This window comes from Carlito syrichta, unplaced genomic scaffold (assembly GCF_000164805.1).
Source record: "Carlito syrichta isolate Samal-C Ts95f unplaced genomic scaffold, Tarsius_syrichta-2.0.1 Scaffold305319, whole genome shotgun sequence".
NCBI lineage: Eukaryota > Metazoa > Chordata > Mammalia > Primates > Tarsiidae > Carlito > Carlito syrichta.
Genome location: NW_007249415.1, coordinates 420,355 through 444,351, shown reverse-complemented (window position 1 = coordinate 444,351; position 23,997 = coordinate 420,355). Strand labels below are relative to the sequence as shown.

Sequence of the window (23,997 nt, the reverse complement as noted above, 5' to 3'; positions counted from 1 at the left end):
AACCGTGGCAGGGCAGGGCACAGGCTACTTCCTGCCAAGAATCACTGGCTACTACACCTGCCAGTGAGTCCTATAAGTTCCCTCTTTAAAAGGAGGAAAAAGGCCAGGTAATAGCTCATGCCTATAATCCCAGCACCTTGGGAGGCCGAGGCAGGAAGACTGCTTGAGCCCAGGAGTTCTGAGACCAGCCTAGGCAACATATTAAGGCCCCATGCCTACAAAAAAATTAAAAAATCAGCCAGGCATGTTGGCAAGCACCTGTAGTCCCAGCTACTCGGGAGACTGAAGTGGAAGGATCGCCTGAGTCCAGGAGGTTGAGGCTGTGGTGAGCCATGATTGTGCCACTGCACTCCATCCTGGGTGACAGAGTGAGACCCTGACTCAATTAACTAAGAAAAAAAAGTGCTCCCAATTTTACAGTAGGAGGCTGCACCTGCCCTTCTGACAACTGACCCCAGGAACAGTGATGGACCCATGCAGCTCCCGCCCAGCCGGCACCCACAGAGGACACCAGCAAGCACAGAAGTGCCCTTGAGGAGGGAGGCTATCAAGAGCCATGGGGGAGTCCTGAGTCTGCCATCTACTTACCTGCATCCTGCCTCAACACAGGGAGGCAGGTCAGCATGCTCTGGTCCCCAACGCTGGCCCACACAGACTCTCGCACTCCAGATAACCCATGCAACCCTTCAGAGCTCACAAGGCCTCCCTGCGGCCAGCGCATCCAAGGCAGCCCACCCACCTGGCCGATGTCCAGAAGGGACAGTGACCGACCCTGAGTCTGTCAGGAAAACAGAGCCCATGGGCTCCCCTAGGCTCTCTTCTGAAGTTGCCTCCAACACAGAAGCTGCAGAGAGGCGCAGATAAGGTTGGGACCGGGGGTGGGCAGAAAGCTTGGAGTCCTCAGGCCGACACCTAAGTTTAGCCTCCAGGCCAGGATAACTGATTTTTTAATCATGGTTCTTTTAAAATATGAATTAAAGACATTTTGTGTCTACTCAAAATAGCATTTCTTGCCCCTGTTCTTTGAAACCTTGCTCCTGGGAGTATCTGGGAAAGGACTGTCTGTCCAGACCTGGTCCTGCCACCTCAGCCGGTTCTCCACCCCCACACTAGGCTCTGAGGTCTGGGGCCAGCGGGTGGCAGCAGCAGTCCCAAGGTGCAGCCAAGCCACCTGGGCCATGTGGGGTCCTACGTGTGGATGGCCATATCCCTGCACCCACTGGCCTGGTGGCTTGCAGCAGGAGGCTTTCCCAACCTGTCTTGGGAATGAGAACACGCCCGCCATCAGGGAGCTCTGGCCTAAAGAGGATCAGCATCTAGGGAGTCTGGTCTTCTGTCAGCCTCAGGAATACCCGGCCCTGGCACAGTTTGCTGTGCAGCACCTGCCTGCCAGGTTGGATGGGGCAGCCTCAGGTCTCAGGTTCCCACACCACCATGAGGAGAACATCATGGCCACTACTCAGAAGGGAATAGAGTGAAAGGATCCCTGGAGCCAGGGCCTCTCCAAGATAGAATCCAGAAAGTCATGGAGGGGGCAAGTGGTAACAGAAACACTGGTCAGCTGGGCCATCAGAACCATACATGCATGTGGGACATCACCTTTGGTGTGAACTGTCTCCAAAGAGCAGCTCCTGTCCTTACAAAGAGGAACCTGCCCTGCTGAAGTATGAAGGGCCAGGTCACGGAAGGCTCCAAATACTTCATGCCATTAACACCCAGGGCCAGGCCTGGTCTAGGAGAGGCAAGGCCATGAGGTGATAACAGGTACCCAACTTCTGGAGCTGGGTTAGCCTTAGGCATCACAGGCCAGGAGGCCCGCTAGGGCATAGAAGGGAAGGCCCCAAAGGCAGAGCATGCCAGCCCTGCACCAAGGACACTGGTGTAGAGATCACACGATGATTCCAGCAAAGGGATGCCATCTTAACTCCATGGAGGGGACAGTTGGAGGCGCCACATCAGGGATTTCCCCAGGCTCCGCCCCAAACATCCCAGCCCATAGCTGGTTTTCACTGTGACAGTACAACAGTGCTTCATAAGACCTTCCAGGGATCACCAGATCCATGAGCAAGGGGTCTTAGGTGTTGGAGGTAAGGTTGGCCTTGGACTGTCCCCGACTCCACACAAAGGCACCCACACCAGCACACACCTGCACTTCTACTGTCAGCTGAGGGCCTGGAAGTAGCGACTGCCCAGGAGCACTCATGCACCAGACACAGATCGCGGTGACTCTCACCTCCTCCAGGGCAGGAGCTAGAGCTCATCAGGGAAATGGCTGGTCCAGGGCCAGGAGCCCCAGCAGCTGGGGCAAGGCCCAAGGTGAGTCCACAGTACCTGCTGGTACAGGAAGTGCTAAGAAACACGACAGAGCCACCTCCATGTCGATGGGCATGTAAAAAGGACCCAGGAGTCAACCAAAAGGGTTCCAATGGCCAAGCCTGGAACAACTTCAGCTGCAAAATAAAGGCGTGTTGAATTGTAGCCCAGAGAATAACAAATACTCAGGAGTCCACTCTGACATGAGTGACTGGTTAATAAGTGGAGAGAGGAGATAGAACTCCTTTGACGGCAGAATTCCGAATAGTGTGGACGCGGTGTCTTCAGGAGGGGCAGCGTAACCCCCACCCTGAGGTGTGGACAGTACAGAGTGACTTCCTTCCAGAAGGGACAGATGGAAAGGGAGGAGGACCTGAGGACACCTCAGCCAGGAGACCCAGGCCAGCCTCGCCATGGTGGGTTATATGACAGAATGTGCCCCAGGAGGGTGACAATGGCACTTCATCTTTGGGGGCTTCCTCCCAAACCCACAGCCCCTACCTCTACCTGTGAGAAAACACCAGACAGATCCCAGCTAGGGAAATCCTAAAACATACCCAACTAGTCCTCAGAACTGTCATGGTCATCAAAACAAGGCTAGCCAGAGAAGCCAGGGCCTGAGGACATGGCACTTGAATATCATGTGCTGGACATACATGCCAGTCCTGCACCAAAGACACTGGTGTAGAGGTCACACCACATGGAACACATGGAGTTCTGAGACACAAAGAGGACATTAGGTCTGAGGCAATCTGAAGTATGGGCTTTAGTCAGTTATCATTTTAAATCATTATCATTTATGCATCAATACAGGTCCCTAGTTGTGACAAATGTCCATACTCATGTAAGATGTTATTAACAGGGAATTTGGGTGTAAGCTGGGAACTCTTGGCATTGTCTCTGCTACCTTTCCATAAACCTGAAATAGTTCTAAAACAAAGGGCCCTGGTGCCAAGTCACACTGCTGCCTGAGATGCATCTGGGAGAGACGGTGATCCCAGCAAGCAGGAGGTTCTCAGTGAGAGCACATAGGACCACTCACCAGAGACCCCCACATGGTCTGGAAAGCCCATAGCAGTGGACACATTCCTCCTGGCCTGGTAGTTGGATGCTAACACAGCTTTCTCCCTTCCAGGAGCCTAAGAACATTTCTCAGATGAGAAAACTAAAAACAGGGAGAGGACACTTGACCAAGGTCACATTTTCATTTGAGAACCAGGAATGGAATTTGCACTGCTGGTCTGCTAAGTCGTCAAATCTCCACTCCGAGTGGCCACCCCCATCTGGACAGAAACTTCTGGCTGCTTACACCTTGGAAGCCGTCCTGGGGCCACTCGCCCTGTCCGGGGGGTGTATCCCACGTAAGGGCAGAGCCCAGATGGCACAGTGCACAGCCCTGCTTCCTTCACAGATGGAGGTGCAGCAGGAGAGGACTGTTAGAGGCAGACGAGAGGTGGCATGAGTGAACCATTAAGGACCAGTCACTGCAGCGGCAGAGGAAGCCCGATTCCCCCTGACACCAAAGCTGAGCCACAGCCCACAGCCTGAATCTGACACCTGCATGCTGTGAGCAGTCCAGGCAAGCAGAGGCCACTGTCCATGGTGGCACGTCCCGAGGCTGAAGCCAGAGAACAAATCTCCTGAAGACTGGCCCCACCTGCAGCAGCTTGTGTGGGCTGCATCCCTCAAAGGGGACAAAGGGCAGCCACTGTCCTTCTGGTGAGCCTAGATACTACGGGAATGACATGCCACAGAAGACTGGGGACCACGTGCCCATCTTCAGGACACATGGAACCTCAACTAGCAAATGGCCGCTCGGTGACAGTAGGTCTGAAGGGAGCATTAGTGCATCGCGAGGAGAGCTCATGCCAGGGCCTGACCTCACCCCAGGGGAGGTGGCAGGGTGACCGTTGCAGAGGACCAGGCCCTGGGCGTCAGAGTCAACAAGGCCCTTCACTGCCCCGCCTTTGGGTACCAGTCAGCAGCCATAGCTCAGGACAGGCCAGCCCATCCCAGACACTCACCTGCGGACCTGGCGCTGGCTACCAGCCTGGAGCTCCAGCAGCTGGGGCAGGGCATCCCTCAGTGGATGCAGATCACCTACCACCGGGGTGGCCCTTCGCCTCCGCTCCTCCCGGCTCTTCTGCTCAGCTAACTTGATGGCTTCGATTTCTGAGAAGGGAGGGGCAATGGGTCAGAGAGAAATAAAAGGAAACTTTGAGCACAGGTCTAGAGTCTCCAGGGGCAACAGTAGAGATGGCCAGGAGGGTCGGCCAAGAACCCCTTGGGGACAATGGTGTAGATGGCCTAGAGAATCCAGGCCCAGAGTCCCTCAGAGACAATGGTGCAGATGATCCAGAGCCCTTCAGGGGCACAGTGCAGATGGCTCAGGTTCGGAGCTTGCCCACCAGGGTGTCTGCCCCAAGCCTGACAGCGGCTCTGTTCACGGGTAGGTTATGTCCTTTCCTCCTGCTATCACCTACATTCCACTCCTGGAAGCCTAGAGGCAGGCTGGCTCCAAGTTATTTTTTTCCCCTTAATCACAGAGTTATGCTCTGTAATTACAGGCTGATGATGAGGCTGGAGCCATAGGCTCTAAGGACCTGAGTATTTCTTCCTTTTACAAAGGGACACTGGTAAGAGCAGTATGTGCTCTGGACTGGTACAGGGCTGCTGGTAAAGAGGTGATGCACAAGAGTGGCTTGATTTAAGCAAGGCACTGACTGGGAGTCAGGCTCCCCTTTGTCCCTGTGCAGTTAAAACCAGCATTGGGGGTCTCCTTCCAGATTACAGGAGGGAGAAAGTAGGTCCCATGTGTGGGGAGGAGAAAGACCAGGTGTAGGCAAAAATATCAGAGTGAGAACAGCCAAGGACAGGCCCAAGGACAGACCCAAGAGACAGGTCCAAGGATAGGCCTAAAGGACAGGCCCAGGGACAGAATTTAAGGACAGGCCCAAGGACAGATCCAAGAAACAGGCCCCAGGACAGATCTGAGGACAGACTCGAGGGACAGGCCCTGAGACAGACTCAAGAAACAGGCCCAAGGACAGATCTGAGGACAGATCCGAGAAACAGGCCCAGGGATACACCCAAGGAAAGACCCAAAGGACAGGCCGCAGCACAGACCCAAGGCTTGGGGACAAACCAGAGGGACAGGCCCCAGGATGGACCGGACAACAGATCCAAGGACAGACCCAAGGACAGATCAGAGGACAGGCCTGCAGGTGTGGCACTGTGGTAAGCTGTGGCTGGTAGGCAGGCAGGCAGGCAGGGCCACAGCCTCCACACTGGAGAAGGGATTTGGGCAGAGCACACTGGAGAAGGGATTTGGGCAGAGCCTGGACAGAAAGGGCAGGGTTTCTGGTTTTCCCTTTGAAATGTATTTATTTCAAACATGCTAATGGAACACACGTTCAAACATGCTATTTGCTGACATGTAACATGTGGGAAGTGTGCAGATCTGGTACAAAGCCTCGCTCTCCCCAAGACGACACAGCAGGATGACACAGCAGGCTCAAAGTTCAAACACCATTACCCTGTGACAGAGGCGCAGCCACAACAGCCTCGCGGCTGGGCACAGTGCACCCTGCCTCCTAGAAAGGAATGCCCGGGGTCTCCCAAGCCCAGCATCAACCAGCTCCTCTCCAGGTCACCGTGAGGGCAGTGTTCCCCTCCCTCATCAGGACAGGTGACCCGCACAGTCAAGTCTGAAAGCCCACCCTGACCAATCCAAAGTCAGAGGACACCACCCTGCCTTGGGTCCCCACATAGCTGACAAGGACCTTGGACAGACTGTCCTTCCTCCCAGATCCTCAGCCTGTAAGGGACAGAACTTGGGCAGAGCTTGTACCCAGTGGCAATGAGGTTTACAAGGTGATAATTCAGTGCCTTCCCATCCTGCCTGGAAGATGGTAAACAGATTACTTGCAAATAATCATAACCATAGCCTCTTTCCAGAGAGCAAGGGTACCCTGGAGAGCAGAGAAAGGGAGGTGGGTAGGAGGGGCTGTGAGGGCAGTGGGAGGCCCCAGACAGCTCCTTCACAGGCTGCAGACTGGACCAAGGAAAAGAGGCTGTGGCTCCAATGATGACAATCACAAAAACCCAGAGAGACATCAGCAAATCAAAGCCAGGCATGTTTCACAAGAATAGTACGCTGTGCCCTGCCAGGGTGTGTCCAAGGTATGTACACAGGGCTCTGCAGCAGGAAACACGTCAATGTGGTCCCTATAGTGGCTGGTTACAAAGTGAAAAGGCCCATGGTCACCACAAGAAGTGTCAGAAGGTCTTGATGAAATTCACTACCTGCTCATAGTAAAGAGAAAATGAGAGAGGGAGAAGGAGAGGGAGAGGGCGGGAAGGAGACAGAGAGAGAGAGAGAGAGAGAGAGAGAGAGAGAGAGGGGAGGGAGAGAGGGGGAGAGAGAGAGAGAGAGAGAGAGAGAGAGAAAGCACACACAGTGGCAGGAATCCATACCTTGGGTAACTTAGCCCACAGGGCTCCTAGAAAACACCAGCTACTGAGCAATTGTGAGAATGAGCAGGAGAGCTAAACTACTCCCAGTCAATTAATTTCTAAAAATCTGATGCTGCCTCAGTCAAAATTTTAACAAGATTTTTAATGAAAGTTGTGAAGCTAATCCTACATTTTATTTTAAAAAAAAGACTAAATGTATAATAGTCAAAACATTTTTAAAAAAGAACAAGCAACAAGAAAGCAGGACTGTTAGATATTAAGACAAATTATAAAACAACAGGAATTAAAATGGCATGGCAAAGCACAGGGGAACACTCGGGCCCAGGGCAGCTCAGGGAACACAGCACCACAGGGTCACCAGCCTCCTTCAGGGGAAAAGTTGGATTCCTCTCTCACACTAGTCCTAAAAATCAATTATGTGTGAATTAAATGCTGCAAATTAATAAAGGAATCAAAGGCCAAAAAATAGAATAAGAGCTGCTCAACTGGATTCGAAATCCAGGAAAAGAGTGGCCAGGAAGCTGGAGAACTCTGCAGGGGAAGGAATGGCAAGGCCAAAGTGTGCCTATCCTCATAAAGGGAACGGAAGAGCAGATCTGCGGCCACTGACATGGGAAGGCTTCTACAAATATCAAAATAAAAAGCAAACTGAGGGAAAACACTTACACACACACACACACACAGAAAGTATGCATCTCTAAGGATCCTAAAGAATCTACAAAATAACTACCAGACTTAGCAGATCATTTTAACAAGGTCATAGAATACAGGATTAATATTTTTAAAAAATGAACTGTATTTTTATATACTAGTAGAGAACTGGAAAAAAATCATTTATAATAGCATCAAAATCTATAAATACTTAACAATACGCTAATTTTAAAAATGTAAGACAGTCAGGTTTGGTGGCTCAGCCTGTAATCCCAGCATTTTGGGAGGACAAGGCAAGTTGATTGCCTCAGGCCATGGGTTCAAGATCAGCCTGGACAACTTGGTAAGACCTCATCTCTACAATAAATTGAAAAAAAAAAAAAAAAAAACTAGCCTGGTGTGGTAGCTCATGCTTGTAGTTTCAGCTACTTGGAAGGCTGAGGTAGATCACTGGAGCCCAGCAGGTCAATGCTGGGGTGGGCCGTGAGTGTACCACTGTACTCCAGCCTGGGCAACAGAGTGAGACGCCAACTCAAAAAATATAAATAAATAAATAAATAATAAAAATGTAAGACCTCTAGACTAAAAACTACATAACACTAATGAGGGAAATTGGTGATATATACCATGTTCATGGATTTGAAATCTCAATACTGTTAAGATGGTAATTCTGAAACTGATCTATGTATTCAATGCAATTCCAATAATAATCCCACTAGGTTTTTATTGTTTTTAAAGAAATTGACAAGCTAATGGTAAGGTTTATGTGGAAATGCCAAGGACCTACAACACCTAAAGCAATCTTAAGATGAAAACATTCGTTACCTGCTCCCAGACTTTTGCTAAAGCTACAGTAATCAAGATAGTATAGTATTTGCTAAGGTGCAATAAATAGATCATGGAATAGACCCATGCTTTCGAGGTCATTCAATTTTTCACAAAGGCATCAAAATAATCCAACAAGGGGAAAAAAAATCTTTATAAACAAATGGTGCTGGAACAACTGAATATCCACAACAGAAGGAAAAAAAAAAAGGACCTTAGCCACTAACTCACACCACACAAACGTTAATTCAAGATGGATACAAAACCTAAATATAAAAGCTAAAAGTATAAAGTTTTTAGAAGAAAACACAAGAAAATGTCTTCATAAATTGGGATTAGGCAAATTTTTCTTAAACAGGACATATACATACAAACATACACATACAATCGCCATATAGGAAAAAATGTACATCTTATAGACTTCTCAAGCTTAAACTTCTGTTCATCCAAAACAAATTGTTAAGAAAATGAATGGGCAAGTCACTATGAGAAAGTATTTGTAAAACACATACCCAACCAAGAAGTGGTCTCCAAGACATAGAAAGAATTCTTGGAGTTCAACAATAAAAAGGCAAGAGTCTCATGAAAAATGAATTTCATTATAGATGGAACACAAATGGCCAGCAAGCACATGAAAATGCTCTTTTTGTAACAATGGAAATTAGCACCACCATGAGCTCCACTTCACGATCACCAGACGGCCCAGGCTGAGGAGACACATGCACGTTCCAGCAAGGCTAGGACAGCAAGAGCTCTCACATGCTGTCAATGGGAGTGCAGAAGCACGACCACTCTCGTAAAGTGTCTGGCAGCTGCTTATGATACTAAACATACACCTGCCCTATGACCCAGCGTTCCATTCCTAAGCATTTACCCAAGAGAAATGAAAACATGTCCACAAAAAGACTTACAAAGAATGTTCACAGCAGCCATATTCACAGTGGCTAAAATGGAAGTCAGCCCAGGTGACCGTTAGCAGGAAAAGGTCAACAATGGCATATTCACACAAGACACCCTCAGCAATAAGAAGGCATGGAAGCCTGCTGCATGTGGCCTGGATGGATTTCAAAAACATGATGCCGAGCAAAAGCAGCCAGACATAAAAACAGTACATCCTACATGATTCCATTTATGTGAAGTCTAGAGCAAAAAAAACTCAACTATAGACAAAAAAAGATCTCAGCTTGGTTATGATTGCTGAGGTGGGTGGGAGCAGGGTGGGTGGGAGCAGGAGCTGACCAGGAGGACACAAAGACTTGTGGGTGACGGTCTGCGTCTGATAAGGGTTTCAGTTGCACAGGTGACACATCAGTCAGAAATCACTGAATGCCACACTTAAAATCGGCATTTCAGTGTATGTAAATACAATCTTCAAAATAGAAAAATAAAAAAAAAGAACCATGAACAAACACAGAGCTATGGCAGAACTATTTGGGGGAAGAGTGCAGTGATGTCTGTGACTTGTCTGGAACACACAGACACATGTACCATGGAGGAACAGAGAGTGATGAGAATGACTGCAGGCAGTTACATGACAAAGGTTGTAAATCTGTGTGGAAGGTACAGGTGTCCACTTTTTCACAACAAAATATTAAGCAGAAACACCCTGGAAAATGTAGCTAAAGTTATTCAGAGACGAGCTCACACACAGTCTTTCCTTGTGAAAACACACTCACTAAGCAACGCAAACCCAAAGAAAGCTAGGACAGGGAATCAGTAAAACAAAAACTAACAATTTAGAAGACAGAAGATCTTCTGACAGAACTGATCATTAGAAGCAGGAATTAATTATCGAAATGGAACAGGTCAAGCTTGACTGATCTAATTAGAAATGAAGGAGGGTGCAAATAAAGAATGATGAAGAAAATGTAAAAGTCAGTGAGTTGTGAGAGGGCAACACACAGTCCTTTGCTAATAAAGACTGAAATCTGATCAAACTTGATTACTTTAGGGAAAATACAAATGGCCAAAATTGACTCAAGTAGTTAAAAAAAAAAATAGGAGGGGGCCAAGAGCCCTGGGGGAAAATGGATATGTCCTCAAAGAATGACAGCTGGGAAGAGTCAGGATTCAACGGCCACAGCCCATTCACCTACCCAGACCCACCTCACGAACAAGACCTCATAAGGCTCCAGCCAGGGTTTGTGAAGGAAAAACGGAGGGGTATCTCAGTTCCTTAAGAAACAGCCAAAAAGTGATGAAAAACAAAATTCAGTCATGGAAGAAATTGACACATTCTTCTAAGCATTACCTCTGAAAAACACATTTTCTTTAAGACCTTCAAGGAAAAAATAATGCAAATCATAATTTAACATGTGAGGACATAAGGAAGGAAACATGGCCAGGTGCGGTGGCTTAGACCATAATCCCAGCACTTTGGGAGGATAAGGTGAGAGGACTGCGTAAGCCCAGGGGTTCAAGACCAGCCTGGGCAACTTGGTGAGTCCTCATCTCTACAATAAATCACAAAAACTAGCCAGAAGTGGTGGCGTGCATCTGTAGTTCCTGCTACTTGGAAGGCTGAGGTGGAAGGATCACCTGAGCCCAGGAGTTCGACGCTACGGTGGCTGTGAGTGTGCCACTGCACTACAGCCTGGACAGCAAGAAAAAAGTCACAAAACCATCTTGACAAGGAAATCTTAGGAAAAACAGCAGCAGGGATTCTGCCTCACAGAAACAACAGGAGTGGTGTCAGGCCACTGAGATGAGATGGGCAAGATGTGGAGAGCATGCCCCCAGAGGGAGTCCTGGGAGAGGGATTCAGACCCAGGAGCCCGCCTGTGCCCAAACACAGCGTGATCTTGCTGTGACGGGCCTGGAAGGCCTCACATGTTCCTGAAACTACCACTGGGACAAGCAGGACTCCAACAAGCAGGGTGATTTCTGTAATTAAAAATGCCATCATGGGAACCCAAAATAGGTCATCTTCACAGACAGGGAGATAGGAGCAGCAGCACCCAGGCGGTCTTCCAAGGGGGAAACACAGGCCCTGCAGGTGCCCACACAGGACTCACCCAGCTGCCCTCTGTGCCCCAGCTGTCCCTCGGCCCCCACAGGGCCCAGGTGATACACTAGGGCACCTGCTCTGGGAACCTGCAAGGTATGTTGCTGGGGAAGCCCAGTCGTGCAGCCCTGGACACAGGAGGCCCCAGCCAGACATGGGTGGGCGACTGCTAGGACATGAGCAGGGACTTACTCTGCAGCCATCGCTCCCGTCGTAGCTTCATTTTCTCCTTCTTGGGCAAGATGATCTTGGCCTCGGCACCTGCGGACAGAGACACACGGATAAGCAAGGGCGTTCAGGGGAGCTTCTGCTCCAGGGGCCAAAGCTTCTGCTTAAGGGGCCAAAGCCTCTGCTTAAGGGGCCAAAGCCTCTGCTTCAGGGGCTAAAGCCTGGGCTCCCTGCCCCATAGCCTGAGCAGGACCTAGGCAGGCTCTGACTGTGGGGAGAAGTGCTGCCCACACCTGGTCTTGAGGTCAAAGCAGGCTTGTGCCTGGGCAGGGTGGCCATTCAGTCTCTTGGTCATTGCTGGGGACACTCACAGCACAGGTGGGCACATTGGGAGCTTTCTGAACAGTGTTTCTACAAGGCTATGCCCCAGAAAGCCCAGGCAGGTGTGTCCCAAAAAGGAGGCCTCCTCCCCAATCCCAGGACTAGCAGGGCTGGCTGCAGAGAACTATGCAGGAAATGACCGGAAGTGCACCAAGGGGCCACCCACAGGGTGGCAGCCAGCAGGTAGTGGCGGTGCTCCAGGAGGCAGGGAATCAGGCTCCCTGCCATGCCCCATGACAGGTGTGCCAGGACCAGAAGAGCCATCTCTGGACCCAACAGTGTAGAAGTTTTTGGGACATGTCTATAAGTCCCCAGCTGAGGCTGCATCCCCAGCACAGGACAGAGTGAGGATACCCAGGGACGAGGGAGCTCCATGCTGAGGTGCCAGTGCTATGGGGCCCCTTACCAGCTGTCTTTGTGCCCACTGGCCCTTTCTAGCCTCTGGGGGATGCCAAGAGCACCCTGCTCTCATCCCGAGAATGAGGACACTGCCAATCCCTTCAGTGAGCCCGGCTGGCTGCCCCAGCACCCCCACCATGGGCTGGGTCAGGGTGGGAAGCTTCCAGAGTGGCAGCAACATCTCAGGACTAACCCTCCCCATCATGCCCAGACCTTCCCTTGACTCCAGGATCCCCTTCCCACCTGTCCTGCAAGTCTAGGTGGGAGTGTGGATGGACCATCAGCAACATCCAGGGGAGGCAGGAATAGGAGTGGGGCACCCTCAATCGGAGTGGGGCGCCCTCAATTGCACAGGGCCAGTCTGGCGAGGTGGGTCCTGAGAAATAGGACAGCCCCCACCTGAACACTAATGCCACAGAAACAGAATGCAGGAAGCAATCCCTTCGGGTTCTGGGGGGCTGATGTCAGTGCAAGAACTGCACCCACAGTGGGGCCAAGTGCACTGCAACGCACAGGGGAACACACATCCAAGCCCAAGTTACCCTACCCACATCATGTGGTCTTGGGCTCGGCTGTGGGGCCTGCCACCCTTTCCTTTCTCACTTGCTCATGCGACCTGTGCCCCACTACTCCTCCACTCATGTTTATCTTTTTATTTTCCCAGTGAGCCCCTTGGATTTGCTTCTCCCCTCTCCCACTCCATCCTGCCCTCTGCAAGCCTCCTCTTCAACATCCAGAGGGCTGTCTCTCCCTCTTCACTCACAGCTTGACCCCTCAAACAGGATCAGCCCTGTGAGACTTCAGCTGCAGCCCCAAGCTCGGCCTGTTTCTCCTTGGTCCATGGAGGCCTGAGAGGGACAGTCATGGATCCCGTGTGTCTGGAAGGTGGCTATGCTGGGCACTCCTACATGCTCACCTGCCTAACCCAACACCTGGCTGGCCCAGCAATGCTTTCCCTGGTCTCCTGCTCACACCATCTGCCCCAACATGCTTGCTGTCTCATCTGGGCCCTGTCACCCCGTGAGGCTTACTCCTCCAGCCCAGCCAGGCTCTGTGCAGGCTGGGACCTGGGCTGAGGATCGGCCTGGCAGGTGCCCCCACCATGTTAGTTATGAGATTGTGATGCATGGAAGCGCATTCTGCTTCCAGCCCCATCCAGGGACTCCCCATAGGCTGTGGTTTCATGCCCCTCCCCCTCAGCCCCTGCTTGTCCAGTCATCTGCCCAGAGCTGGTTTCAAATCTGCCGGTGTAGACATCTAGTCTACTCTCGGTTGCCCTGTGGCTGCCACTTGCTCAAACTTAAAATGTAACCATGTCTGAACATCTGCTCTGCAGCCCACACTGTTCTAAGCACTGTGCTTGAATCCACCCAGAACTGAGAAGTGGACTCCTGCGACCCTCTGCTGCCTCCCTCCTGAACCTCCCAGGCATTTTGCCTTGCGTGGACACAATCACACCATGCACCTCGGGTTCTGCTTTCTCCTCATCTCTGGGGACCTGTTATTGGAACACCATGACCTGTGGCTCCATCCACCTGGTTGACTCCTTGACCTTCCTTTGAATGCCTCCTGTGGTGATAATCCTTCTGTAGCTCCCCACATGACTTGCTGTCACCAACCCTCATCCCCTCCTTCCCTTCCCAACTCTTCAGCCTCAGTGGTGCATTCTTTTGAAAGGCCTGCCTTGCACTTCCTCCTCCCCCACGAGAGCTGCTGCCTGCTTCACCGGGCAGCATGGGTTCATGGCTGGTCCTCCCCATCCTGTTTCCTCTCCTGACCCTGAGTTATCCACATTCACCTTGGGACACGGCTCTCAGATGAGAAGGTGGTGAGGTGGGTCCTGAGAAATAGGACAGTCCACTGGCCCCTCCTTGCCTAACTTCCACTGCTGCCTGCTGGTTCAGAGCTGGGCTCTGAGCAGAACACTGGCCTGCAGGTCAAGGCTCCTTCCATGCTCTGGCCCTGGGTTATTTTCATCATATTTCTCTCGTGTGTTTTGCTTCAGGATTGTAGGTGCTTTCTCATTTCTCGCATGTACTCCCCTTGGGGCACAGGAGTCCGCAGTCTCTCTGGCTTCCCATTTAGGCAGATAGGGAGGGAGGCAGCACCAGGGAGTGCTTCTTCTCTGAACTCAGGCTTGGTCACAGGCCCTGCTGATGACTTCTCACTATGTTCGCCACCCAAGGTCCCAGGACCACGGAGGGAGGGGCCAGTCAGCATGGCCTTGGTTCCCTGGGCAGCGGAAGCAAGCGCTGCCTGGATTCAATCTCCCAGAAGGGAGGGGACTGTCCCTGGAGCCACAGTCTCCAGTCCATGACTAACTATCATTACCTGGCCAGCGAGGGGCCTGAGGCAACTCACAGGAGCTGGACCACATGGCCAGCGTCTCAGCAACCTTGGCCAGAGCTGCTGGTGGCTTCCTTCAGAGATAATTCAGGAAAGGCCTGACTGTCTCCACAGGCTGGGTAGGAACATGCTGGATCACAGCAGGAGGCCCAAACATGCCCAGAGCTGCAGGCTGGGCACCAGGCTTGAGCATGCTCAGGAGAGAGGCTCCTGGTGACTTCTAGTCAGGAGTTGCCAGTTCCTCAGGCCTGGGTCCCCACGGACACAGGGGCAAGAGGACAAGGAGCCACTTGAGACAGTCAGGCGGAGTGGTAGGCAGAGCAAGGGGCCTTCACAACTGCACTAGGGGACCCAGGGAGTCCCCACTGGGCAGGACCCATGCTGGAGCTCCCCAGGAAGCTCTTATGCATGAAGGTCACCTCCTGCTAATCTAGAATCTGGCCAGTGAGCCTTGGTGCAGGCCCCACGTGCCTAGGATTCCTTTGCATGGGTGTTGTGAGGGGTGAGGGGACACCATCTACACTCCAGAGAGGTCTCAGAGGAGCCAGCTCTGCCACACCTTAATCATGGACATCCAGACTTCAGGATGTGGGAGTCAGCACCTGACTGAAGTCATCAGCTGTTGAACTTGCCGTGAGCTGCTGCTGTCTGATGTGCTCCTCTGAGGAGCCACGTAGAACACCATGCTTCCCACCATTGACAAGTACGGGCCTTGCCCCATACCAACAGGCTGCTATGAACTGCCCAACAGATGCTGCATGAGGAACTACAAAGCCAGTAACTCCAGCTACAAGCATCCAGGGCCCCCTCATTGAACCCCCACGAAGGCAGAGAGCATCTGTCAAGTTCACGCAAATCACCTAAAGACACCCAGGAGCACTGGCTCCATCTTGGTCAGTAACCCGATGAATTAGGCCCTTTCACACATGAGGAAACTGAGGTTTGGAGGGAAAGCAGCTTGCCCACAGTCATGGGGAAGTGCTGTGGACCAGGGTTTGAATGCAGTGTGATGGCTAGGCCCACTGGATATGAGGATGCTCTTTGGCCCCAGTGGCAGAGTGAGCTCAGTGTGGCTATGCTGACACTTCACTCCAAGGACCATACAGTAGAGGGACTCTGGAGACATGGAACTTGAAAGTTTATTCCCCCAAGATGAACTAGAAGCCAGATGTGGATACAGGCATCACTTCTCAGAGTGCCAAGATAATGCACACAGCCTACCTGCAGGGTATAGAGCATCCAGGTCGCAGAACTCCCTGCCCAGCAAGCAGCCATGCGCCCCCATGGTGACATCAGCTAGGCCTGGCCCACGTGACCAGAGCTGACTAACAGTTGGACAAAGATGGCTCGTCTGTGTAGGCAGAAACCACTGTGTGAACACAGGCCAAACTAGCTGGCCCTGCAGAGGCTCGGGCAGTGCCAGCTGGCTCTTCAGACAGCTCTGAGGATGGCCATAGCTCAGATAGTTCCCAGACATGTTGGAGCCAGCCGGGGGGATGTTGCCCTCAGTTAGACAGGGTTCCAGCCCCTAGGATGGGGGCAGGAACTGTGCCCTGGAAGCAGGCTAGGGGGTCCTTGCTGTTACTAGGCTTCTCAAAGCATCATATCCTTGGGTGGGTGAGAGGGTGGGACAGTGCTATGGCTTCAATATCTACCGCTCCAAAGCCCATGCTGAAACTTCCTCCCAGTGCAGCAGTGTTGAAAGGCAGAGCCTTGGGACCCTGCAGTTACCCCCACAAGAAGGCCTTCAAGCCCTCAACCTTGGACCTCCCAGCTACAAGAACTGTAAGAAATCAACTCTCTTTCTTTACAAATTCCTCAGTTTCAGGTGTTCTGTTACAAGCAACAGAAAATGAACCAAGATAGCTAGAACAGTGTGACTTTCTGTGCGAGATGCATGTTTATGACATAAATTCAGAGAGACTGCTGTGGCCTCTGAGATTCTTACTACTGCTAGAAGAGAAGCTGTCTTACAAGGAGCCCCTGGTACTCAGTTCACATGGAGCTAGGTGCCTAACCAGCGTGGAGGAAAGGAGCCATGTTCCCCTGGGAGCCGGGACAAAGAAGGGGCCAAGCTTGCCAGGGCTGTGCAGGCGGACACAGGTAAAGAAAGTGCTAGGCATGGCACCCCTGCTTCTAGTTTCTCTAAGATAGCGTTAACCCAGGGCTAGTCCGCATCCTTGGCCTGCGTGGATTTTTCCTGAACTGGTGTCCGCTGCAGACACACTTTCCCCAGAACACATCAGCACAAGATGCACGTCTCCTGGTTTCTCCTCTGATCTCTGCAGATTTTCCTGGCTGGTCCAACAGATCCCTGATGTCTAAGGAGAAACAAGGTAGAAATAGTTCTGTCCAGAGAAAGGTTATCACTGCATTCAGCTATTTCAGATTCAGTTCAGGAGCAGGCATGAAAGCCCCGAAGCCCAGGACTCAGGGGAGGTATTCCTCCCCAGAGTCGAGGTCCTGGCGGTCTTGTGTTTATGCTTCTGCCAGGATGACCTACTTTCCTCCCTAGCACCCGGGACCTCTCCCTCCCCACCAGAACAGGCGGAGCTGGCTCTGCAGGCACATGGAAGATGGGGGCTGGGAGAGGATGAACAGCAGGGAGGCTGAGGGCCCTGGGATGGCGGCCAGCAGTGGGATGTCTCACATGCAGCAGGAGTAAATTCTCCCTAGACTACTCCTGCAATGTGTCTGCAATTTTGGGAAAAAACAAAAAACAAAAAAAAAACACCCAAGATCAGTGGAAACTGACTCAAACAGGAGACTGCATGATGCTGGAATGAAGAAAATGCGGGGCAGGCCAGGGCAGGACCTGGCCGTGATCCTCCCCCTGGGCCCAGGGAGTTCTAGCCCCACTGCCATGATCCCAGGGGTCCTGCAGCATAAGGCCTGGATGTGGAGGCTGCAGTGAGGCTGCCTGGGCCACGAGCAGTGGCCCCACCTTGCAAGCCTCGAAGCCCCCAGGCCCCACAGCTTACCAAGCTGCTGCCTCTGTCCAGGCCCAAGGAGCGCTCTCTGGGTTGGCCCTGATGAGGGTTCACAACTGCCTGTCACAAGCCTTGGGACATTTTAAGAGCTAGAACTCCGCACACTGGGTTATGGTGGGCAAGCAGCTAGCACGTCCTTTTCTTCCTAACACCCTCTGGCCCCAAGGGAGACAGGGGCCCAGGTGACGTCTGTCTGGGCTACTCTGGTTTCTAAACCGACAGCAAGCATACAATACACAGCAAGACAAGTCACTCCACACGCAGTTACAGCAGAATACCTGTGCAGAGAGGACGTACCAGGTGAGACCACACAAGACTCTTTGGTCCCTGGCAGGGTCACACAGACCCCAGATCCCATCATGGGGACAGGAGGTCCCCAAGCACGTCTAACTAATGGCAAAATGATAGCAGTGGTGCCTATATCTGGGCAGTCATCCCAGCCAGAGCCTCTTAAGCGGAGACCTGGAACTCGGAATGGGTACCTGGAGCGCCATGCTTGGGGCAGACTGGGCTGGCCTGAAGCACCACATAGCCCACCAGAAAGCTCAGGATAAGCAAACTCTCCAGAACTGACAGTATAGACAAGACCATGTGTTCTGTCAAGCAAGCCTGAGAGCATAGAGGGTGCATAGAGGAAGGGCAGGGGCAGCTGTGCACTGCTCCTGCTGTGGATAGGCTCCATCCTCTGTGCCCTGTACCCTGCCACAATGTCCCCACCACAAGAAAGCCCTCATAATGAGGCATGGCTAGGGCTACAGATGGCAAAAGAGTATGCCCACCACAGGTCCCAGTGCCCACCTCTGTGGGTCTGAGAAAAGGCAAATGGTTCTTTCTCTCAGGACCTGGGATGGGTGCTCAGGACCGCAGACAAACCCACAACCTTTGGGACTTCCCCAAGTGCTACTTGGCAGTCCCACTCCAAGCCACTCAGGCCTGGGAGGGGTTCAACATCTACCCAGAGAGACAGGGCCCAGGTGGGACAACTGCCACTTGGTTGCCTGCTTGGCTCTCTCCATAGCCTACCCACAAGAAGACACGGAGTCCCATAGGCTCTGTAGAAACCTCACATGACGATCTCAACAGGCTTCTAATGAACCCACACCCAATCCTGATGGCAGCTCCCAGCCTCACAAGGATGCTCCAGGACTCTCCAGGCAGCACAGCTTGTGGGAATTACTGGATGTGCTCCTGGTGGGGCACCACCTCTTGCTGTCCTACCAAGCACCTGACCTGGGTAATGAGACAAGAGAAATGTGTAAAAGGCATACAAATGGGCAAGCAAGAGATGAAACTGCCACTGTCTACACACATGACATGGCTGTGTACGTAGAATACCCAAAAGAGTCCAGTTATCAGGACTGGGTGGATTCAGTGAGGTGTCTAAGTGCAGCCGAGGTTTGCTAGGCCTGAGCATGGTAGGCACCCCAGGGAGGGTCCCAGGGGACTGTGCTGTCACTGCAATGGGAGAGATGAGGCAGTGTAACACCAGCAGGGCACCAGCAGAGATGCTATGAGCCAAGGCGGTGCAGACAAGGGCACTCTGACCTCCTGCAAGGCCACACGATCAAGGGCACATCCTGACCTGCCCATGCACCTGCTCAAACTCTACCATCCAACATGGAAAGAGTGCACTCCAGGTCACTGCTCCACTCCTAGTCAGCAGAGACAGGCGTCCAAGGCCCCCAGGCCAGAAATGACGCCTGCACTCAAGTCAGCACTGTCACACACCAAGCAGCTCTGCAGGGCATCACCCTGGCAGAGCAGGAGGCACAGCCACTGCACCTCTGGAGGCCCCAGCCAAAGGGACCTTATGAAGGGCCATTGTAACCTGCCCTCACAATAACAGCCCACCCTTCCCGAGATGTGGCCAACATGTGCTTCCCAGCTGACACAGGGCTGAACACCAGCCCTGAGGTCACAGCCGCTCACGGGTACCACCAGCAGCCTGCACAGGGTCCCTAGACATAGAAGGCCAATGACAAACCCACAGGGGAGGGCACTCAGGTGTCATTTCATGTTAGGAACGGTGTCCTCAGGGGCACAGGGTCTGAGGACCAGACCTAGGACACCAACGTGAGCGTCTCATGGATTTGGGGAGCACACTGTGTGGATGCCAGAGGGAAGACAAGAAAGGCCGCCAGGGAGGAGCCTTGGGACCCACCAGTCTCGGGATGGCACTGCAGGAATTGGAGTGAGCGAATGTCGCGGGTATGGTACACAGGCCTGGCCCCTCCCTGCTCACCTGGCCCTAGTTTCCAGTGACAGTGATGTGCAGATGCTGCAGCAGGATGCCGCCAGCTGGGCCACAGACACAGCAGAGCATGCCAGGAACTGAAATAGCTCCAGTCACTGCAGACCAGTGCAGGCTTAGAAATAGCCACTCACATGCTTAGATACCTCCCCTGTCTGCCTACCAGGAGGGTGTCCAAGCAAACAGCAGATACCCGCACAGCACCCCAAACAAAGGGAACCCTGACAGACAATGTCACCCCAACTGTCCACCAGGTCAAAAGACCTTTGCTGGGCACAGTTAGGCACAGCATCCCCTCTTGCAAGAGCAGCTCTGAAGCAGCTGGGCACAGACTATGGAGAAGGACCTGGAGCAGCCTTCTGGTAAGAAAGCAGTCACCTGGGGACCTCTAGGTCCATGGCGACCAGACCATACTCCCTGATGTAAAAGTTCCAGAAAATAATTCCAGAAACTGCTTAAATATCACACCTGAGATGATATGAGGTGTCCCCCCACTCCCCTGCAAGGCCTGTAAAGCTGCTGGCCATTGTCAAGAACAGGAAGGGGCAGTGATCCAAGCCTCAAAGGGGGTGAGCAGCAGGTCCCAGATGGCAGGTCTGTGCCAGGGTCCATGACAACCGAGTGCAACCAGTGGACACTGCCTGGAAGACGAGTAGCAGGGCATCTTCCCAAGACACCCCACGTGGGTTAGTGATGGTCACAAGCAGCAGCCTAGGTGACGCATGGACAAGCATGGTGCTCACAGACCCAGGTACAGCAGGTAGCTCTGAGGCAGGACCAGGTGCTCATCTTCCAGGTCTGCCTGTCTTTCCCATCATGTGTGAGTATGCACTGCTCTCCAACTATGAGATATTATGCTCCCAAAAGCAGTTCTAGGCAGAGACTGGGCCCTAACTTCCAAGTCTCCAGCACAGGCATGGTAGAGGCAGTGAGGAAGGACACAGTTGCTTGGGGGTGACGTGTGGAGACTCAGCACATTGACCTTAATGGTGGCTCAGCACCGGTGGAGCCAGCGTGTGAACAGGGGGGCTGAGGGCCATGTCCATAGCCTGTCCTCCTGTCTCTCCAGGCTCCAGCAAACCAGAGCCTCATGCACCTGCCCTCCCCACTGGCCTCCATCTCCCTGTGTGGGGAGGCTTCTGCCCAGCAAGATGTGGGCCATGTACAGCCGTGGGCTTCAACGCTACCAACAGGCTGGGAATCTCTTCTGTACCCAGGACCCAGGATGACACCAGTCATGGTCTCATCACAAACTTGAGCAAATAGGGTCAAGTCCTGTTAGGGCACACAAGACAAGTGGGCAGCTCACAGGAGGGTCCAGCTGAACCCAAACAAATCTTCCCCTGTGTGATCTTCTACTGCTGTGTGTTTAAAGCATCTTTATGGCCTTAAATCCAACAGGCAACTTTAATCCGATGAAGGCTTAGCCTGCTGCATGTGTGCTGAATCGCTGCCACGTGCTCCAGGGCAGGAGGGGTGGGGTCACCTGCTCGGGCCTCTGTACTCAAAACTCTACAGGAATGAACCCTCGGAGGCACCCCTTGGTCTCACTTCTTTTGGATGAAGGAACTGATCACAGACCACAGACATCCTAGGGCAGCCAGGGAGGAGGTGAGGGAGGACGGGAGCTCATGGCTAAGATGGAGAAGGAAATAGCCAGAACACGTGGCCAAAACACACACTTCCCCGCATGACACGACTATGTGACCACCCAAGAAACACCACCAGGAAGGCCATGCATAGATGCTCACCCACCAGACCCACATGGGCCATGCCTGTCGATCCCTGGTCTAGTGTCTCAACAACGCGTGGCTCACAGGATGCCTGGTAAGGCCATACCCTACATGGGAGCACAGGTAAGGCCAAGGCCCTACTCCCAGCTCCACACTGACCCACAACAGTGGACATGCACAGAGACAAGGGACCCACTGAGGCCAGGGGACTCACTGAAATGTGTCCACAGCAGTCCAGGGCACCCACTGAGGCCAGGGGACCCACTAAGATGAGTCCACAGCAGTCTTCACATACCCACTTACAGACACAAACGGAGCTACACCAAGACCGGGGACCCACCAAGAGGCGTCCATAGACAGTCTTCATGTACCCACTTGCTGGTAGGTCCTGTTTAACTCTGGCGGTGAGATAAGTAATGGATAAGATACATTCTGTGTGGTCTTTGTCACATTCGTGACTTCACAGCTGCAGAAAAAGGTCTTCTAGGGGCTATTTTATTTAAAAATCTCCAGAGACCACTCTCTATCCTTCAGACTCCATTCTGTGTGAGGGGTTTAACCCTCCCATGTCTGTTAGGCAAGGCGCCCGGGACATTGGCCCACACCCAGGCAGACCTAGAAAGGAAGCTCTGCTGCCCTCTGCTGGGCAGACCAGCGCGTGGCAAGACAGAGAAGTCCAGGGTCAGCCCAGCAGCAGCAGTTGGGGACACCATATTACTCTAGTTTTACTGGGGGGTAGGATGGGCATCAGGGTCTGAATAGGTACCATCACTTAGGCAAGGTCTGTCCTGACTGGCAGAGCCAGCCCCACCAGCTGGGTGCGTGAGCTCCAGGTGCTCTTGCACCACGGCCTGGCACCCCCTCAGATTAGTTTCCACCATGGCCTCTGGATAACCCCCAAAATCCAGTGTACTGCGAGCTCCACCTCCAGTGATGCACACATGCCCCCTCCTGCACTAGGCTCCAGGAGCCCCCATCCTGCCGGTTCCATAGTCCACACTAGGTGGTCCTCCTAACAGGCCTTGCCTGTGCTGCCAACGCCAGAGCCAGGGTCTTGTCTGAGAACGAAGTAGGCTCACTTTGTGCAACTTTCTGACATGAAGGAATATAAATCAAAAAGAAGAGGCACCTGATGCCAAGTATTACCTTCGTGTTCAAGGCCTATGGATGCTGTCACCAGGCAGCACACTGCAGCCATGTATCAGGCCAGGGTGTCCCACATAGGTTTGATGTGCTGGCCGGAGATGTGCATACAGCAAGGTGGCACTGAGTGTAGAGAAGCACAGGAGTCGGGGTGCTTACCCTAGGTCTGCCACAGCCCTCAACCCCTACCCAAAGACAGCAGCTAGGAGCCACTTTCCATGGGGGTTCATGATGGGCAAAGACGAGTTTTGCTTCAGGGGAATGGGGAGCTGAGGGGGAAGGGAACGCTCTGTACCCACACCCCCAGCCCCAGCAGGTGAAACCATAAAGCTCAGCAGGGCCCTCCCAGGATGCAGGGTCCCTGCCTGTGATGGAGGCCGGCCTAGGGGGCAAGAGGGACAGATTTAGCTTCCAGGCTGGCTGAGAACTCAAGGCTACAGGACAGAAAGGAAAGATGCCACCACCAGTCCACAGGGACTAGCAGGTCCCATCACTTCCAGGGACTATGGGGTGGGGACTAGGGGGGAAGAGAGTGTGTATGTGTACATGAGGGTGGGGAGGGTTCAAGCGGACATGTAGAGAGGAGGGGACACAGACTAGCAGGTCCCATCACTCTAGAGGCTATGGGGGGAGGTGGTACATATGTGCACATGGGGGATGGGAAGGGTACAGGCAGGCATATGGGGAGAAGGGGCCACAGGGACTAGCAGGTGCCACCACTCCCAGAGGCTACAGGCACATGGGGGATAGGGAGGGTACAAGTGGGCACATGAGTGTGGGGAAGCCCATGGCAGGCACCTGTCTACTGGGTGACGGGCACAGCCTGCGCCCCTCCTCTGGCCACACCAGCTGGGCCACCACAGCTACTGGCCAGATACAAGCACAGAGCTACTTCTGCCTTTGCCGAGGACAAGGACTAGGCACGGGGAAGGTGTTGCACTAATCTAAGCAGGCAGGCACCTATAGACCACCGAAGCTTCACAGTCAGGCAGGCAGGTCCCAGGGTGCAGCTCTCCAAATGACTTGTGTCTGCCCCCAGCAGGAGGCCTACCCTCCACCTGCCATGTCAGGATGCTGACCATCCAGGAGCCAGGCAATTAATACCAAATCCAGAAGCTGAAGAGGCAAGCATGGTGGGGAGGCAAACCTGCCACCCACAGGGGACCCCAAGGCATATGGACACGTATGGCCTGCAGAAAGGGGGCAGGCAGTGTGGCAGGTGAGCTAGGGAATGGGCCAAGCCACAGGGCATAAAGCTAGAGGGACTTTCCAGAAAAGAAGGGAAAGAGGTCACAGTGTGGAGAACCTGGTAGCTGC

The 23,997-nt window shown here is 52.9% G+C and overlaps 1 protein-coding gene across 3 annotated transcripts in view; it reads right to left on the bottom strand.

Moving 5' to 3' along the window:
* The window catches only part of FAM207A (family with sequence similarity 207 member A), a 42,862-nt gene that overhangs the window by 5,448 nt on the left and 13,417 nt on the right, over positions 1-23,997 (bottom strand). For all 3 annotated transcript variants that reach the window (XM_008061566.1, XM_021714186.1, XM_008061567.1), the window contains exons 3-4: positions 11,462-11,530; positions 4,338-4,485 (exon numbers count right to left, since the gene is read on the bottom strand). In XM_008061566.1, the coding sequence (XP_008059757.1) occupies positions 4,338-4,485; positions 11,462-11,530 (217 nt within the window). The remainder of the gene's footprint in view (positions 1-4,337; positions 4,486-11,461; positions 11,531-23,997) is intronic.